This window comes from Cyprinodon tularosa, unplaced genomic scaffold (genome assembly GCF_016077235.1).
Source record: "Cyprinodon tularosa strain WSP-4 unplaced genomic scaffold, ASM1607723v1 ctg560, whole genome shotgun sequence".
NCBI lineage: Eukaryota > Metazoa > Chordata > Actinopteri > Cyprinodontiformes > Cyprinodontidae > Cyprinodon > Cyprinodon tularosa.
In genome coordinates this window covers 783,339-802,913 of record NW_024039297.1, presented here as the reverse complement: position 1 = coordinate 802,913, position 19,575 = coordinate 783,339, and the positions used below count along the sequence as shown (strand labels likewise).

The 19,575-nt window shown below is 39.7% G+C and overlaps 2 protein-coding genes across 3 annotated transcripts in view; one reads left to right on the top strand and one right to left on the bottom strand.

Moving 5' to 3' along the window:
* Window positions 1–8,953: 8,953 nt before the first annotated feature.
* The window catches only part of LOC119796856 (leucine-rich repeat-containing protein 3B-like), a 15,417-nt gene continuing 4,795 nt past the window's right edge, over window positions 8,954–19,575 (bottom strand). Inside the window, exons 2-6 of one of the 2 annotated variants that reach the window (XM_038305607.1) lie at window positions 10,729–10,979; window positions 10,474–10,599; window positions 10,231–10,395; window positions 10,085–10,163; window positions 8,954–10,012 (exon numbers count right to left, since the gene is read on the bottom strand). In XM_038305607.1, the coding sequence (XP_038161535.1) occupies window positions 9,792–10,012; window positions 10,085–10,163; window positions 10,231–10,395; window positions 10,474–10,599; window positions 10,729–10,902 (765 nt within the window). In that variant the 5' untranslated portion in view covers window positions 10,903–10,979 and the 3' untranslated portion in view covers window positions 8,954–9,791. The remainder of the gene's footprint in view (window positions 10,013–10,084; window positions 10,164–10,230; window positions 10,396–10,473; window positions 10,600–10,728; window positions 10,980–19,575) is intronic. The other variant, XM_038305608.1, reaches the window with a different exon arrangement.
* Window positions 12,975–19,575, top strand: part of LOC119796857 (serine/threonine-protein kinase WNK4-like) — a 24,183-nt gene continuing 17,582 nt past the window's right edge. Inside the window, exons 1-6 of the mRNA XM_038305609.1 lie at window positions 12,975–13,090; window positions 13,577–14,049; window positions 17,882–18,042; window positions 18,158–18,378; window positions 18,453–18,610; window positions 18,685–18,773. Of these exons, the coding sequence (XP_038161537.1) occupies window positions 13,642–14,049; window positions 17,882–18,042; window positions 18,158–18,378; window positions 18,453–18,610; window positions 18,685–18,773 (1,037 nt within the window). The 5' untranslated portion in view covers window positions 12,975–13,090; window positions 13,577–13,641. The remainder of the gene's footprint in view (window positions 13,091–13,576; window positions 14,050–17,881; window positions 18,043–18,157; window positions 18,379–18,452; window positions 18,611–18,684; window positions 18,774–19,575) is intronic.

Here is a 19,575-nt window from a genome sequence, read left to right as displayed (position 1 = left end):
GATTTTATCTCCTCTTTACTAAATGGAATCAGTATCTCAATGCAACTGTTTTTTGAAGCTTGTTTTGCATATCTGTCTGCCAATTCATTTCCTATTACTCCTATATGAGATGGAACCCATGTAAAAATGACAATTAATCCCATAGTCTGAATTCTATAAAGTATTAACTGAATCTCCAATAGAAGGTCTGGTCTACTATTGGAATGATTATTTTTAATTGAATATAACGATGAGCTTGAATCAGAGCAAATTAAACTTCTTAAAGGACGAACATCTTCAATCCAACTCAAAGCCAAAATAATTCCCATCATTTCCCCTGTAAACACTGATACGTCATCAGAAATCCTCTTACATTTTTTAATATTAAACTCTGGGACGATAAATGACACCCCATTGTTGTTACTTAGGCTTTTAGATGCATCTGTATACACTTGAACAAAACCAAAATATTTATTTTCTATATATGATTGGACTGAGCAAGATTCTGAAAAATTTCCTTTTTCCCTCTTCTTCAACAATGATAAGTCCACAATGATTTCATTAAATAGAGATGGATGAACCAGTGACAGAGGAACTGTATCACTCATTTTTATGGATGATAACTGAAAATTTTTAACATCACTTTCTATCTCCCAACCAAAGGATTTTAAAGTCTTTTTCCCTTTTTCCCAACTAGGTTTTAAAATTTCTTGACATGGATGATTTTTATAATGACCCTTTAAATAACTCCAGTAAGATAATCTTAACTGTAATCTTCTAAGGTAAAGTGGAATTTCCCCCATTTCAACTACCAAAGCTGAGATTGGAGTTGTTCTGATGGCTCCTGTACACAACCTCAAGGCTTGAAACTGAATAATATCTAATTTTTTAAGAAGAGTTTCTGAAGCTGATCCAAATGCCAGGCTGCCATAATCTAATACAGATCTTATTAAACCCGTATATATTGATTTTAACGCTTTCCTCTCAGCGCCCCACTCTCTCCCCACCAAACACCTCATAACATTTAAAACTCTCTTACACTTGTCCACTACTTTTTGAATATGACTACTCCAGGTCAGTTTTTCATCCATCCACATACCCAGAAACTTAAATTCCTTTACTCTTTCTAAATCATGTTTATACAAATACAATTTTAAATCACTAGATACTTTCTTCCTAGTGAAAAATAAAGTCTTTGTCTTATCTATTGAAATTTTAAAACCCCAAATATATAACCACTCTTCTATACTATAAATTGCTTCTTGTAATTTTTTAACTATAAATTTCAAGTTCTTACCTCTCTTCCAGATTGCTCCATCATCAGCAAATAATGAACAACCCATCCCACTCTCTAACTTATCAAACATATCATTAATCATAATAGAGAAAAACAAAGGACTCACAATACTTCCTTGAGGTGTTCCGTTTTCAACAAAATATTTTTCTGACAAATGTTGACCTATTCTTACTTGTATAGATCTATTATGTAAGAAATCTTTTATCCAATTAAACATTGATCCTCTAACCCCCATTTTTCTTAATTTAATTAAAAAACCTTCTTTCCACATCATATCATAGGCTTTCTCTATGTCGAAGAAGACAGCCACCACACTCTCCTTATTAACTTGTCCTTTTCTGATTTCATGTTCTAGACACAAAACAGGGTCCATAGTACTTCTACCTTTTCTGAATCCACTCTGAAATTTTGACAAAAACCCCTTCTTCTCCACAAAATAACTCAGTCTTTCATTTATCATTCTTTCCATTATTTTGCATATATGTGATGTCAAAGCAATGGGCCTATAGCTTGTAGGATTTGACTTCTCTTTCCCTGGCTTTAAAATTGGAACTATAATTGCTTCCTTCCATGCCACAGGTAAATAACCCTCTTCCCATATCCTATTAAAGAAATCTAATAATATCTTTTTAGATGAATTACTAAGTTTTTTAATCATAATATAAGAGATATTGTCTTTTCCTGGAGAAGAATTTTTTGTTTTCCTTAAAGAGTTGTTCAATTCAAATAATGAAAAGGAATTATTCAATAGATCATTATATTCTGTATCTACTTCTAATAAATTACTATTTTCCTTAATAATAGAAGCTCTTTTCCTTATTTCTTCTATATTTAAGTTTTTGTTACTATGTATTTCAACAAATTTCCTACCCAGCATATTTGCCTTGTCCTCATCATTTAGAGCCATTTCATCTCCATTCTTAAGAACTGGATAACCATATTCCCTTCTTATTCCATTCATTCGTTTAATCATTCCCCAGATTTTTGAAATATTTGTTTCCCTTCCTATTGAATTACAAAAATTTCCCCAATAAACCTTTTTAGCACTTTTTACTGTTCTTTTAACCAAAGCTTGTGACTTTTTATATGCCAACAAATTCTCAAAATTTTGATTTCTCTTTAACAGTCTAAAAGCTTTATTTCTAGATTTAATTGCCAAATCACATTCCTTTGTCCACCATGGAACTATTTTTCTCTTATATTTTCCTTTTTTCTTTTGAATCGTTCCTTGGGCCGCTCCTAAAATACACTATATTGCCAAAAGTATTTGCTCACCCATCCAAATTATTGGAATCAGGTGTTCCAATCACTTCCATGGCCACAGGTGTATAAATTCAAGCACCTAGGCATGCAGACTGTTTTTACAAACATTTGTGAAAGAATGGGTCGCTCTCAGGAGCTCAGTGAATTCCAGCGTGGAACTGTGATAGGATGCCACCTGTGCAACAAATCCATTCGTGAAATTTCCTCGCTCCTAAATATTCCACAGTCAACTGTCAGCTGTATTATAAGAAAATGGAAGTGTTTGGGAACGACAGCAACTCAGCCACGAAGTGGTAGGCCACGTAAACTGACGGAGCGGGGTCAGCGGATGCTGACGCGCATAGTGCGAAGAGGTCGCCAACTTTCTGCAGAGTCAATCACTACAGACCTCCAAACTTCATGTGGCCTTCAGATTAGCTCAAGAACAGTGCGCAGAGAGCTTCATGGAATGGGTTTCCATGGTCGAGCAGCTGCATCCAAGCCATACATCACCAAGTGCAATGCAAAGCGTCGGATGCGGTGGTGTAAAGCACGCCGCCACTGGACTCTAGAGCAGTGGAGACGCGTTCTCTGGAGTGACGAATCGCGCTTCTCCATCTGGCAATCTGATGGACGGGTCTGGGTTTGGCGGTTGCCAGGAGAACGGTACTTGTCTGACTGCATTGTGCCAAGTGTAAAGTTTGGTGGAGGGGGGATTATGGTGTGAGGTTGTTTTTCAGGAGCTGGGCTTGGCCCCTTAGTTCCAGTGAAAGGAACTCTGAATGCTTCAGCATACCAAGACATTTTGGACAATTCCATGCTCCCAACTTTGTGGGAACAGTTTGGAGCTGGCCCCTTCCTCTTCCAACATGACTGTGCACCAGTGCACAAAGCAAGGTCCATAAAGACATGGATGACAGAGTCTGGTGTGGATGAACTTGACTGGCCTGCACAGAGTCCTGACCTCAACCCGATAGAACACCTTTGGGATGAATTAGAGCGGAGACTGAGAGCCAGGCCTTCTCGTCCAACATCAGTGTGCGACCTCACAAATGCGCTTCTGGAAGAATGGTCAAAAATTCCCATAAACACACTCCTAAACCTTGTGGACAGCCTTCCCAGAAGAGTTGAAGCTGTTCTAGCTGCAAAGGGTGGACCGACGTCATATTGAACCCTATGGATTAGGAACGGGATGTCACTTAAGCTCATATGTGAGTCAAGGCAGGTGAGCAAATACTTTTGGCAATATAGTGTAGCTTCGCAGATAGAAGAATTTATGCTATCTATATCCAAATTTAAATTAACCTTTAGCATTTTTTCATCACTTATTATTTTATATTTTTCCCAATCAACATTTTTACAATTCAATTTTTCTATATTTTTATTAACAACTTTCTCTATTTCTAAGCCGATTTCAATAACAATAGGATAATGATCACTTCCTAATGTTGATTCTTTTAAAACTTTCCAATTACTAATCCCAGCAAAATTCGCTGATACTAGAGTTAGATCTAGCGCTGATTCATTTCCATTTCTAATATCAATTCTTGTCCCTTCTCCATTATTAATACAAACCAATTGTTTCTTATCCATTATTTGTTCTACCACTTCTCCGTTTTCATCATTTTTATGACCCCATACAGTGCTAAAAGCATTAAAATCTCCACAACAGATTAGACTTTTTCCTAGATTTTTAAACATTTCTTCTATTTCATCTAAACTCAGTTTTTTACAGGGATTATAAAAGTTTATTATCCTAATATTTTCTTTATTAATCCAAATGTCCACAGATACCCATTCTAAAGATGATCCTTTATCTACAAACCTATACTGAATCCCTTGCTTAACAAATATTATACAGCCTCCTCCACTTTCTTTCTCCCTATCCCTTCTAATGCTATCATATCCCGAAATCACAAAATCTAGATCTGGTCTAAGCCATGTTTCCTGAACACAAATAATATCTGGTTTAATTTCCAAACAGTTTATATATCCTTTCAATTCTTGACCATTTGCTATTAGACTTCTTGCATTCCATTGTAAGATAATCATTGAGTTTTTCCTCCACCTTGCTTTCCATCCATTTCAAGCCTTTTATTTATTAGTTCCCAAGATAAATCCTTCACAGCCAAAAATTTTTCTGCACCTTTCACGATAATTTTAATTTTTTCTGTTTTCTGTTTTACTTGATCAGTACAGTTGATTACATATGCCATGAATAATATTAATTTATCCATTGTGATCTCCATTCCAGATTTTGAAGTTTGGCTGGGGTCAGCACTTGTGCTAGACATTACTTGTTGACTTTTCTGAACCATTCTTTTCTCTTGAACACTTTTTGCTGCCTCTGCATAAGTGATGTTTTTAATTGTTCTCAGCTGTTGAATTTCTGCTGCCCTTTTCCTCGCCTCACAACCTCCATATGCCACATTATGCTGACCCCCACAGTTACAGCATTTCATTTGTACATCCACTCCACATTCATCATATCGATGATCTCCTCCACATTTGGCACATCTTTGTTTCCCCTTACATACTGCTGCGATATGACCATACCTTTGACATTTAAAACAGCGCAAAGGGGGAGGGACATATGGTCTTACAGGAAAACTCATAAATCCAATTTTAATTTTATCAGGAAGGACTTCTCCTTGAAACTCCAAAAGAATCGATAAGCTCTCTATTTGTTCTCCATTTACATGCTTTTGCAATCTTTTCAATCTCCGAACTTCTCCCCCCTGTATATTCTTTTTGAGTCTTTCTAAATCCTCCTCCAGCGGAATACCAGTGATAACACCACGTGACACTCTATTTTCTCCAACAATTAGTTTCTCACTAACAACTTTTTTGCAAATGTTGTCAATCTGCATGCATTTATTCTTTTGATCTTCAGATTTGCATTTTATCAACATGTTTCCATCTCGTAATGTTTTAACAAATTCCACTTCCCCTAGTTTCTTTTTTATTTCTCTTGAGACTTGAATCGGGCTCAGGTTAACATTTATATCTTCATTCCTGAATTTAAGTATTATCTTAAATTCTTCGTTTGTTACTTTTTTCCTGACTGCTCTGTTTTCTTCATCTGAGCTGTACTCTTCCAAACTTCGTTTAGTGTTCTGGCTACCAATTACTCTATCCTCTCTCAGAACCTTCGCCTTACCTCTACCTCTTCCTCTTCCTACCGATGTCCACTCATCAAAATCCATGTCATCCTCACCACCCCCATCTGACTTTGTTGCCATCCCGATCCAGTCACAAACCAGTTTATGTCAACCGCCTTCTCTCCGCTTCGTATCAACCGCTTGTACCTTTTTTCTCGTCTCCTTTCGGTGATCCAGAGCCTCAAGAGGAATGAGAATTTTTATTCAATTAAGTTAATAAAATGTTTTTAAAAAAGTACATTTTAAACAAAATAAAGCTTCAGATTTTATTATTATTTTAATTTTAGTCTGTTAGATCAGAAACATGATTTAAATATATATATATTTTTTTACATTTAAATTTTAAGGTTATTTCTTGACATTACAAATCAACAACCTAAAGCCATTTATAAATATAATAGGCAGCTAATAGGTTTTCTTAGTACCGTTCCTACAGTTGCGCCTTAAAAGTTCTTTGCGGCAAGATAAAGCTAAAATTAAAAAAAACAATAATACTGCTGTAAAAGAAAACACAGAAGCGGATTAGCAACACTGATTTATTTATTTATTTTTTTAAGTTAACATGTTTCTTCTGAAAAAAAATCAGAATTCTGACTTTTTCCCATATTAAACTGAGATCAAATTTAAAAATCAGTTTACTTTTTTTTATTTTTTCAGTAGCCCTAATCGTCTTCCATAAGAAAAAGCTACATTTCACCAAGAAGTAAAAAAGGCCTCTGAACATCCTTTTAAACATAGTCACAAGCTCTTATGCTTTGCTACAGAAACTTGGCCCAAACAGTCAAACTTATTCAAGTCCACGCTTTTAGAACCCTCCAGTCTGGTTTTATGGATGTAAATAGCTCTTTTTCCACAGATATTTACTAGTTAAAATAATTACCGCAGCACTAATACTCCCCTGGGGGGTGCCCATGGATAGGTTGAAATGTAAAGTTTTAAACTTAAGCAGTCAAAAAAGAAAGGGTTAATTTTTTTTTACAAGTCATGTTTTTCACTATGTCATTCATTCATTTATAAAACTCTTTCTTTTTAGTTTGGAGCTAAATATTTAGTAACCTCTTTAAATCATTTAAGTTTGGATTTAAACAAACTAAACATTTAATTTGCAAACTAAATATTTACATCCAAACTAAACAATTTATATAACAAAGTAAGATTTTTATTAACGAATGAATGACATAGTAAAAAAACTGACATGGAAAAACATAACCCCCTTATTTTTCTCTTAAAACACGCTAATTAACCATAAATATTGCTCCTAATTTTTCACTCCCTAACTTTACAAATGGCATCCTATAAAAATGAGGCAATCATTTAAACATCCAACCTGTTTCAGACACACAAAGAACTCAACCCACAGTGATTTTAAAGGATTTATTCAGCTTTCTAACGCAAAAACAAGGTTTAACAGGCGCAGAATGTGAGAGGAGGGTGTAGTTTCTGAGGTAGGGAGCAGTTACCATGGAAACATTCAGATACAGTTCACAGATTAATGCTGAAAGGGTGATTTGGATGGATTAACTTCCAGAGCTGCTGGTTATGCTCTACACTGCAAAACCGATCTAGAAATAAGTAAAAATTTCTTAAATCAAGTTTGTTTACCCTTAATTTTAGTAAGTAAACATGATGATTTGCCAATGGATTGAGCATGTTTACTCTTAAAATAAGATAATTAGATAATATACGCTTGTAATAAGACAGTGCAGATATTTTTCTTTTTCTTTCTTTTCTTTTTAAATGTCAATTGTCTTGTTCCATTGGCAAAGTGTCTCACTTACCTCCTCAGTTTAATTAAGACAAAATTCACCTATTTTAAGAAACAATAACTTATTTAGGTTTCTATTTTTTGCAGTGTAATGCCATTAAAATCCAACATAGCATTGGAAAAGTAAAGTAATTCGTATTTTTTATCTAAGATGCCCAAATGGCATTTTTTTGTGGGTGAGATCCTTTAAATACCTTTAGCTGTAAAGTGGATGTGCAGGTTTAGGGTCATTTTGAAACATCACCTCATCTACAGGAAGCTGTATGGTTGAATTAAATCGGTTTAATTTGTTCAGTGAAGCATTTTGTTCATCTTCAAAGGTATTTTCTTATTTCTTTTAAAGAGATCCTTATGGTCATTGTGGCAGTTTGAGTGTTTGTTTAGATCAGGGGTCTCAAACTGGTTCCAGAAAGGGCCGTATGGCTGCAGGTTTTCTTTCCAACCAAGCAGTAGCGCAGCAGACTCCATTCATCTCATCAAGTCACCATGTTAAGACGGGACTCACTTCTGGAACCAGTTTTAGACGCCTGGTTTAGAGATTCTCCAGAGATGAAGTACCTGTAGGGATTTCTAATGAACTGTAATAATCTTTATGGTTGCCTACACCAGGCATCCCCATATTCCGTCCTCGAAGCCCACTGTCCTGCAGGTTTCAAAGGTTTCTTTGCTCCAGCACAGCTGATTTTAATTGAAAGCTGATTATCAGGCTTTTGATCTACTGCAATCATTATAATCAGCTGTGTTAAAGCAGGGAAACCTCTAAAACCTGCTGGACAGCGAGCCTCAAGGACCGAGGTTGGGGATGCCTGGCCTACATGATGAACGCGAGCTAAAGATCATCGAGGAAGTTTCTGAAAGGTTCCAGAAGGATCAAGGTCCGATTAAAGTGAAGAGGTCCCTCCATGAGATGTTAGTTTAACAGCTTAACAATGTCTTTTAGTTCTATTGAGCTCAATGGAGATCTGGTGGATGAAGTTGTGCAAATGATCAGGGTTCTATTGGGACCTGAAAGCAGAAACATGTTGGTGGAGATTCTCAGACATCCAGGTCATACTCATTCCAAAAAGTTAAAGTTAAAAGACAATCCACTGGACTTTGTTTTCAAGTTTAAAGACGTTTCTCTTCCCATCTAGGAAGCTTTTTCATTTCAAAATGTCTGGATTAGCGTTGATTTCCAGGCGTTTATAGAGTAGCTCAACAAAGCCTTGTAATGGCCTAGAAAACATGCAGATTGAAACTGGAAAACCAGAAACCACCCGTTAATAATGGGAGTCTGTTGGGTTCATAAAATGTAGGGTTTTGCTGAAGAAGAAATGAAATACACAATTTATGGATACAATTCCTGCAGGAAGGAGAGACAGTTGAACCCCAGACTCAAACACACTGTCTCCCACTGGACCTCCTCCGCAGAGCATTTATTAACAGAACATGACACATGGTTACAAACAGAGTATTGTTCTGACAGAACAATTGATCAGTTCATGAAGACAGAATGCTCCATCAGAATGACAAGGCAGGATGGTCTCCTGACTGGATCATGAGACAGGAGTGGAGCATCCCCTTGCAAAAATGTTTTATAATCATCACTGAATAAACCTAACAGAGTCGTTGAGGTCGATATTGGCCTGCAATACCTGATAACTGGCCCATTCCTCAGAAAAGGCAATCATTAAGGGTCATTGTTGGCCTGGCAGCCCTGGCCAAATATTTTGTCCCTTTGCATAGCGATGGGGGTTGAGATGGTATTGGGAAGGAATCAACTCTATTGCTGCGTTGTAGGTTTTTGAGAACTGAAACCTGAGTCCACCCCTTCTGTCCAAGGTTGGTTTGCTTCCTTCACACCCCTTTAAAACCACCTATCTTCTTTATCTTCTTTAGATGTTCACATTGTAGATAAAGAAGACAGACGGTTTGAAGCCATTTATGTTAAAAGATAAAAATGTTTAACAAAGGGGGGTCGACTCAGCGTACAGTTCTCAAAATCCCTCCCAATACGATCTCGCCAGGTCAGCCAGGCCAACAGTGACCCTTAACGACTGCCTTTTCAGAGGAATGGGCCAGTATTGGGTATTGTAATACAATGTGCACATTTTCTAAGTCATTGCAAAGCTTTTGTTGGGCTACTCTATAAAGCCTGGATCTCAACTCTAATCCAGACCTTTTGAATTGAAAAAGCTTACTGGATGGGAAGCAAAACGTCTTCAAACTTTGAAAACAAAGTCCAATGGATTGTTTTTTTTAACTTTAACTTTTTAAAGTTCTGAGGAAAGGATAATTTGAAAACAAATGACCCAAAAGAACTTCCACTACATAGGAAGTTGCAGTTGAATGGTACCAAAGGAGATCTTTATCTGGGTCTAAAAGGGTCCCGGCTCTCCAGGAACTTCAGGTACTCCAGGTGTCGTCGGGCGAACACCTCGTTGTGTCGAATGTAGTGGATCAGGTAGGCGATGAGCATGCCGAACCAGAGGAACATGGTGATCAGGGTCAGGAAGTCTGTGGTTCTCCTCACAGACTGACACAGATCCCAGTCCTGCATCAGTACGACCAGCGGAAGTCCAACAGCTCCTAAAACGAACGGTTAGAACCAGAATCTTTTTTGTGAGGTTTAAAACAAGCAATCACGTGGAGCCAACCTACCGAGGTTTGGAAGGTCCGAGGTCTGACAGATGACTTTCTCCAGGGAGGACATGTCCATGTCCAGCTGAGGTACTGAAATCTGAACACAGACATGAAGTCATTCACCTACCAACCTTAGGAAGCTCTTCTCTCAAACCGAGGCTCACCTGCATGCTGCAGTCACAGTGCCACGGGTTCTGGCTCAGGTTGGCTTGGACCTGAAGTCCACCAAGAACCACAGGGTCCAACGTGGTGAGGAGATTGGATGAGAGGTCCAGGTACCGGAGAGACGACACCAGGCCAGAGAAACATCCCGGCTCCAGAAAGGACAACTGTGATGGGAAACAGGAAGTGAGTGAAACCATTTCCTCCCGTTTCTCTGCGGTGGTGCCCTACTGGAGGGTGAGGACCTGGTTGTGGGACAGATCCAGTTCATCCAGCAGGAACAGATCAGAGAAGCAGAAGGCAGGCAGAGAGGTGAGCCGGTTCTTGTTCAGAAACAGATGGGTGGTGTGATTAGGCAGGCCGGCCGGTATCTGCAGAGACAAACACATCTGAGAAGGTCTCTGGACCCACTCTCCTGGACCAAGTCCATCAACCAGACTCCTAAAGACTCAACCATCTACATGGGAATCAACTGGTTGAACTGGGACCAGCGGACAGACCTGAGCCAATCGCAGTCCGCTGCAGCGAACAGTCAGCCCACCGTCTGCCGCCTCCGTCTGCTGGCAGGCGTTGATGGAGGACACTCGGTTTCCCCGGCGCCACAGCGCCACCCCTTGGAGGGACGATGGGGGGATTAGAAAAAGGAGGTGCAGCAGCTTCAGACAGCAGAACATGACTTGAAGGAAGGTCACAAAGCGCTGCCCTCCTGTCAAACATGTATCTGCATGCTCTGTTAACGAGGAAAAATCACCTGCAGAGAAGAACAGAACAGGAATCCTAGTGTTCGATGAACAGATTGCTGATCCTTGAAGAAACCTTAGGACATCACACAGCTTCATGAGAATAAATCTATAGATCAACCTGTAGATCAGGGGTCACCAACATGATGCCCACAGGAACCAAGGGTCCTCAAGGACCACATGGGGGCCCCTCAGCATCGTCTGAAAACAGAACAACTCACCAATGGACTAAGTTTGAAATTGTATCTTATGCTGCTTCTCTTACTTTAAAAAAAAACATTTATAGAGCATTTTATCATATCAATAATTTAAAACATTTAAGCATTTACAGGGATTTATAAATGACAATATCTAAAAGCAAATTAGAAATGAAAAGAAACAATAGAAATATGTTTATTATCTATGAAGTTTAGCTGAAGGCAAACTCCTCCAGCTCATAGGTCAGTATTGGTAGCCCTTCCTATGACTCAGTACCAATGAATTAGACCTCAGTCTTTTAAAAGGTTGGTGACCCCTGCTTTCGATCATCAAACTATATTTAACATTGATCACATCTGCATGTTTGCAGTAAAGTCACTGCAAACAGAGGAAGATAAAACGACCGGACAAAGGGATTAAGATGAAAGATCAGGATAAGGAACAGATTTATGATGAGATGAAGGAGAAGAGCTGCTTAATCCTCCTGCAGGGATTAAAAATAAAAAAAAACAGCTTCAGGTTCAGGAAAACAATAATATTTTGTTTTCTACATATATTTAAAACAATCTTTTTCTAACCTGTTTCAAGTTTTACCGACTGATTAATTCTAAGCATGAGGACATTTTTTGTTGCTATTATCATTTTGTATCTTTTGCATTGAAATCTCAGCCAGAAAACAGACCATAAATTAGAAAAAAAAAAGCCTTAAGCTGATTGGATTCCATTTAAAAAGCATGAAGTTAAAACAGGCATCTATAAAGATATAACATGTAGAAAATTAGAAGCAAACAAAAGAGGTTTTTAATACTCACATCAGTTAAATCGGAGGACAGAGGTCTGTGCATGAAACAGATGGAAACAGCTTTTACACACGACCGTATGAATAAATAAATAAATAAATAAATAAATAAAAATAATCAAATAAATACAGAAAAAATAAATACATAATTAAATATCTAGTTTGATTAGTTTGATTATTTTTTATTCAACACGATTAATTATCCACCTAAGAGAATTACAAATATAATATTTTTGAAAAAATTATAGAAAATAAAATAAAAACGGAGATTGCAGAGTTTATGATAAATGTCACCATCTAGTGGACAAAATTTGGTATTACAGCACGGAGGAAATTTAATAAAAAAAAAATTAACACACAACAAAAATTATATTGGTAATATTTTATTATTTAATCGCAACAAATAATATATAGTAACAGCTTTTTTTTTTAAGAACTCTGCATAAGTTATTAAAGTTATGGCAGAATTTAAAGGTTTTAAAGTAAAGATTATCTCCTGATAAAAATGTGTTTTGATCTTTGAATTGTCTGTAAAGAAGCAGCTGATGGTTGTTCTACATTATAAATCAAAAAGGCATTAAAAAATAACAGTTAAGGAAAGTCATTTTCTATCATCGTTTAACAAATATCAGGTTTAATGTTTCTAAAAATCCCAGAAGGCAGGATTAGGATCCTAAGCTGTTCTCTACACTGGGGGTCCAGGTAGAGATAAAGCAGGACTAACCTTTCTGTTTATATTAGTTTATTTATTTATAGGAAAAAATACAACAGTCTTTAAATAAAAGGGAAATAGCATGAACCATTTACCTCATAACTGTAAGTAAAAATAAAAATAAATGTTTTAATTAAAATAATTATTTAAAAAACAAAATCAAGTGATCTATTGATCTTTTTCTATAAATTATTGGTCGCCACTCCAAGATGGTTTCTATCAGACAGGTGACAGGTGTCCGGTGGGCGGGGCTTCCTGTCGCTCGTGCAGCCTGCTGTGAACTGATAGCGCGAGCAGAGTGTCAGGCTGTGACGTCACAGAAGAAGCAGAGGAGCCAGACCCAAACTAAAACAGAACTTTAAAGTTCCCCCAGCTGCTTGGATTTACTGGTTTCCAGTCTGAGGCTCATCAGAGTGAGTAGAAAAAAAATCACTTTATTATTTACATGAAATATATCATAACTAAAAGTTTATTCAGTTATTCAAAGCAACCAGAGTCTGAAGATTTGGTAATAATCAGAAGATGAAGCTGTTAGAGGAACAGATGATTAACCTGCTTACTGTCAGGCTACAAGGCTGTATAAACAAAGTTACTAATTAAAGTTTTTTAGATCAATTATGTTTAATATTTTACTCTCTGATAAAAATGGATAATTTACAAAAAATAATAAATGGATTATTTGTTTGACATATTCTTATTTTTCTACTTTTCTAAGATGTGTAATCATAATCAGTTTAATAATAAATATAAAATGGCAATGAAACAGGCTAATAAACTTTAAATAATGTGTGGGAAACTCCTTAAACTCCACAAACTGTTCTGGCAATATATCAGTTTAATATTTACTTCCAACATCAACATTACAGATTTTAATGGAGAAAAATTCCTTTGGTTTTCAGGTTATTGAAGCTCCGCCCACTCCGGTGACCTCACAGGGACACCTTCAGCTAGACCTCAGTGTACCATGATGACCTCGACACCTGACAGTGACACCAAGAAGAGGCCAGAAGAAGAGGAAGATGAAGATGAGGAGGAAGAGGAGGAAGGATGGAGTCTTCCTCCCACCTCCATGAAAACTTCAGAGGACGACAGAACCAGCCAATCAGATGCCGGCGAGAAACCTGCAGCAGGTCAGAGCATCGGCTGGGACTCCGCGGAGGAGGCGGGAATCACCCTGTCTGACTCTACTAGGGAGGAGTTGCTATGGCAACAACGGAAGGAGGAGGACGAAGAGGAGACGAAGGCGGTGGGCTCATCGCCTGATGGACGATTCCTGAAGTTCAACATCGAGATCGGGCGAGGTTCCTTTAAGACGGTTTACAAAGGCCTGGACACGGAGAAGACGGTGGAGGTGGCATGGTGCGAGCTGCAGGTAACATCGACACATGGGAATCATCATGACGGCCACATGCAGATTCTTAGCTCAGATTTCCATGTGTCCAACCTGAAGATGGTTTAAGATGAAGGTCCGTTTAGGTCTGCAGTTCTTGGTCATTTTCCAGTGTTTTTTTAGTGTCATTCCACTGTTACAAGAACAGAGCAACAAAATTCCCTCTCTGCATTTAACTCATCCCCTTGGGGAGCAGTAGGCTACCATTGTACGGCGCCCGGGGAGCAGTGTGGGGTTAAGGGTGTTGCACAGGGACTCACAGTGGCAGTCTGTGGGACTGGGGCTTGAACTCTGAACCTCAGGATTCCAATCCCTAACCCCTATGCTGCCACTCCCCAAAACAGACATTATTAGCGTTAAGGGTCTTGCCTAAGGACCCGCACTGGCAGCTCATTCCCCCCTAGCTGGGATACAAACCCAGGCCTCCTGTTTGCAAGCGGGGGGACTTACCTTAACTAGCAACCCAATACCTCCAGCAAGAAGAGCTTTCACTAAAGTTCTGTAGAAGCTTGACAACCAGGGTCAGACCTTAAACCCACCAGGGTTTAGTGTTTGAAACATTTGCACACATGTTGCTGCATACTGCTTGTCAGCTGGGTGAAAGAAATCCTTTACACATCTTACTTTTAAAAAGACAGTTTCAGCTGTTAGCTTTCAGCTAGGTGTCTGTAGTTCAGGTTGCATCTGCCTCTGACTGTGGCTGAATCGTCTTGGCTCCAGACCCTCATGGTGTCCCCAGCAGGTGCTGGGCCCAATTGGGGATAGCTTTGCATCTCTCCTTCAGCTTGGTCCCACCAGGGTTAAGCCAAACTGGTGGCTCCACGGTGAGGTCCCAGCTCTGACAGGTGACATCACTGGCCTCTTTTTTGTGGTCATCATAAAGGTTTTTGAACAGCTAAAAATCTACAATGAGCATTTAAGCCTCAAACATCAAAGCCTTTGGGATAATCTGAGCAATCCCCTTCACCACAGTAAGGTGGCTTTTCAAGGAAGATGAGGAAACTCCTACAAGTCCAAGTCCGTGGTTCTTGACCGCTATTAGTCAGCTTTCCCTCTTTAGATCAGAGAGGAGATCCTGCCCCTAATTTTGGGGTCCTGTTCAGAAGTGAAGGAACAATAGAGCAGGTGATCAACAGAAAGATTGGTGCAGCTGAAAGAACAAGATCCCAGATACATAATAATCATTGAACTTTATTGATCTCACATTGGAGAAATTTACCTCTGCATTAACTCATCCCCTTGAGGAGCAGTGGGCTGCCATCTTTGGGTTCCCGGGGAGCAGTGTGAGGTTAAGAGTCTTACTCTGAGACCCAGAGTGCCAGCCAGTACAAGCCGTCGAATGGGGCTTAGTCCACAGGGTGGCCGGGAGAGGCTCGGAGTAGAAAACGCTTCTCCTTCACACTCAGAGGAGTTAGCTGAGGTGACTCAGACATGTGTTTCAGCAGCGGTCCCCAACCACCGGGCCGCGGACCGGTACCAGTCCGTGGATCATTTGGTACCGGGCCGCACAGAAAAAAGTAGTCTGAGTGATGTTTTATTTTGAAAAATATAAAAAATTGCGGTATTCTCTCCCAATTACATCAGTCGGTGTATATGTGCCTCTTGACACAGGTTAATTCAGGTCAAGACTCATCCTATCTCTAACATCCTATCTTTGTGAAGCGGGATTTTCTGCTGTTACAGCAACCAAAACAAAGCTACAGAGCAGACTGGACATCAGGAGCACACTTCGTATGTCATTTTCTCCGATTACGCCTAGATGGGACCGGCTTGTTGTTTTATTTTTATGCTGTTTGTATGTGGTTTTATGCAGTCGTATCATTTTTACTTGACCGTATTTCCCCCACCCCGCCGGTCCGTGAAAATATTATGTGACATATATAGCGGTCCGTGGTGCAAAAAAGGGTGGGGACCGATGTGTTACAGAATCCTCCAGGATGCCTGTTTCAGGTCTGCCCATCTACGTTCTCCCTTTGAGCTACTCTGTATACAGTGGGAATGTGAAGCCTGTCATTCTGACCCCTGGGTACCAAACCATGAGGACATCAGGCATCAGCTTAGCTCCTGTAAAACACACTGAGGTATTTCCCTTCAACTTAAACTGCTGACTGTGGCTTAACACCATGTCTGCAACAGGAGGGTTTTCTGTCCTTCACCTACTTGTGTCACGGTAACATCAGCCGGCTGCAGATAGATGCACATATGGGTGATGAAGTGTGAGTCAGCAGTTTGTTGAAGCATACACAGTATCTGAGTGAAAACACGCTGCTGCATGCTGGTGATAACACGCATAGACCTCACTCACACAGGGTTATACAGACCTACTGAGGACCTTACATTGCCTTCTGCTGATCTGAACCAAACTTTAAAACCTTTAAACCTTTAAAACCTAAAACTAAACCTCTACTCCAAAAAAGGCAAGACCAGGAAAATAGTTTAAATTTGTTTGGAAAGCAGCAGAGTTACAAATTAAAAAGAGCAAATAACAGACTTTAGGTCCAGATGAGATAAAGATTTTATTCTGGTGATTTCATATTATTAGTTAATTTTATTAGCCTTTTAAACAAATACTATAAACTGTTTGAAATTTTCCTTACTTAAAGAAAGAACTAAATTAAAGTGAAATAATTTATCTAATTTTATTTGTATTTTTATCTTAAGGCTATATTCTTATTGGTGGCTGTTCTGTAATTCAGTGGCATAAAGGGTCATAAATAAACAAACATAAAAACCAAGTCTTGCAGCAGAGTGAGATGTTTTCATGTCAGCGGTTCATTAGCAGCAGATCAGTGAGGGTGAAAGCTTCAGAGTCCTTCATGGTGGAGCTTTTCCCTCACAAGGTTAAAGGAAAATTCCGGTTTTTAACACTTTTAGCCCATTTTCTGTAGTGTCCAGGATGAAATCGAATGATCGACACCAAAATTTTGACAATTGGTCCTGTCTCTGCTATTTGGCTCATGCAGAATCCCCCCCTGGCTGCTTCATAATGGCTTCCATAGTGCATGTCCGATAATATCCTTAAAACAACCTTAAACGTTCTTTTTTTAAAATATGCTACTCACCGGGTCGTCAGCGCTGTTCAATGACGTTCCAAAAAAAGTTTCGTGAAGAAAAACCCTTCCTGTCTTGTTTTATTTAGCATTTTGTAAATCCCAGAACTATTTTTTCCGATACATCACAACCGCTTATAAACTTCCGCTTCCCGTTCGAATCTGAAGCGTTGCACACTCCAGACCACTAGTTGGCGACGGTATCCTCTACCGTCAAACTCAAAGTCCAATATGTCCTCCTCAAGAATCCACCTTTCGTATTCCATTTTCAGAGTTTTTTAAAGTGTTTAACAGAGACGTTAGCACCTCGACGTCGGAGTACACAGAGTGAAGCGAAAAGACTACAACTAAGTGTAAACAGGCCCCATTTCCGTTTCCGGTGGCAGGGGAATATTAACTATTCCAACAGAACTCAATGGGATTTACAAAATGCTAAATAAAACACTACAGGAACGTTTTTTCTTTACGAAACTTTTTTTGGAACGTCATTGAACAGCGCTGACGACCCGGTGAGTAGCATATTTTAAAAAAAGAACGTTTAAGGTTGTTTTAAGGACATTATCGGACATGCACTATGGAAGCCATTCTGAAGCAGCCAGGGGGGGATTCTGCATGAGCCAAATAGCAGAGACAGGACCAATTGTCAAAATTTTGGTGTCGATCATTCGATTTCATCCTGGACACTACAGAAAATGGGCTAAAAGTGTTAAAAACCGGAATTTTCCTTTAACGGCTGAATGTTTTTATGTGTTCTTCTTCAACAGACTCACCGTCTGACCAGATCCGAGCGTCAGCGCTTCAGTGAGGAGGTGGAAATGCTAAAAGTTCTGCAGCATCCCAACATTGTCAGGTTCTTTGACTCTTGGAAGTCCACCAAATGCATCATCCTGGTGACGGAGCTCATGACGTCTGGAACTCTGAAAACGTGAGGCCCGTCTAGATATTCTCTGATTTGATTTGCTTTTCTCAGTTTGAATGACTCCTTAATGAATTTCACTCCAACTTAAACCATTTCGTCTCGTTTCTTTCTAACCATCCAGGTACGTTCGAAGGTTCCGGCCGATGAAGCTGAAGCTGCTGCAGAGATGGAGCTTACAGATCCTAAAAGGTCTTCACTTCCTGCACTCACGCTCTCCACCAATCCTGCACCGAGACCTTAAGTGTGACAACATCTTTATCAATGGACCCACCGCCTCGGTTAAGATCGGAGACCTTGGGCTGGCGACACTCAAGAAGGCCTCGTTTGCCAAGAGTGTCATTGGTGAGTCGCAGCTGACCTATAAGAGGTGGTTTTGTTCCTTTTGCGTGTCTCACACTGTTTCATGATGCATTCAGGAACTCCTGAGTTCATGGCTCCAGAGATGTACGAGGAGAAGTACGATGAAGCAGTGGACATTTACGCCTTTGGAATGTGCATGCTGGAGATGGCCACGTCAGAATATCCGTATTCTGAATGTAAGAATGCGGCTCAGATCTACCGCAAAGTCACCAATGTAAGGCGCCGCCAACCTCGCACCATCTTACGTCCTGCTCGGTTCCCGTATTTGACCATTTGCTTTTCCTTCAGGGAATCAAACCGGATAATTTTTTCAAAGTACAAGTCCCAGAGCTGAAAGAGATGATCGAGGGCTGCATTCGAACCGACAGCAGCAAGAGGTCAGTGGAGGAAACACAGTGGCTGGTTAGTTTACAGTGCTGAATTCAGCAGAAAACACTGAATCTGTGCTTCGTTCATGATTCTCATGAAAAGCCCTTTGGGAAACTCCTCCAACTCCCATTGTCATTGTGACACAGCACACACAAGTGAACACTGCACACCATGAAATTGCATTTATGCCTCACCCGTGCAAGGGGGCAGCCCTCAATGGCGCCCCAAGGGAGCAGTGTGGCAGGATGGTACCATGCTCAGGGTACCTCAGTCATGGAGGAGGATGGGCTGGTTAATTACTCCCCCCACCAACCTGGCGGGTCGGGAGTCGAACCGGTAACCTTTGGGAACCAAGTCTGACACCCTAACCGCTCACCCACGACTGCCACTACAGCAGGGAAACACTGGATCCTCATTTACAGCAAAGGAACTTTGTATTTCTGTATTTTCATTTATAGATTTACCGTATTTTCCCGACCATAAGGCGCACCGTACTAAAAGGCGCAGTGGCAGTTATGTGTTCCATTACTGTATTTAACACACACATAAGGCGCACCGGACTATAGGGCGCGGGTTTTATATACCGGTACATGTCCTCTACTACGCTTAAATACCTCTACTGCGTATTTAAAAATAGAGCGGGAGCAAAACTGAGTATGATTGTGCTTTATTCATGTATTTATTACAAAGTATTAATCGAACCCATCAAAGTCATCATCCTCTGTTTCTAAATTAAACAGCTGCGCTAAATCAGACATGCCAATTTCCCCTTCTTCGCTGTCAGAGTCACTTTCCGTGCCGGGCGGCTCC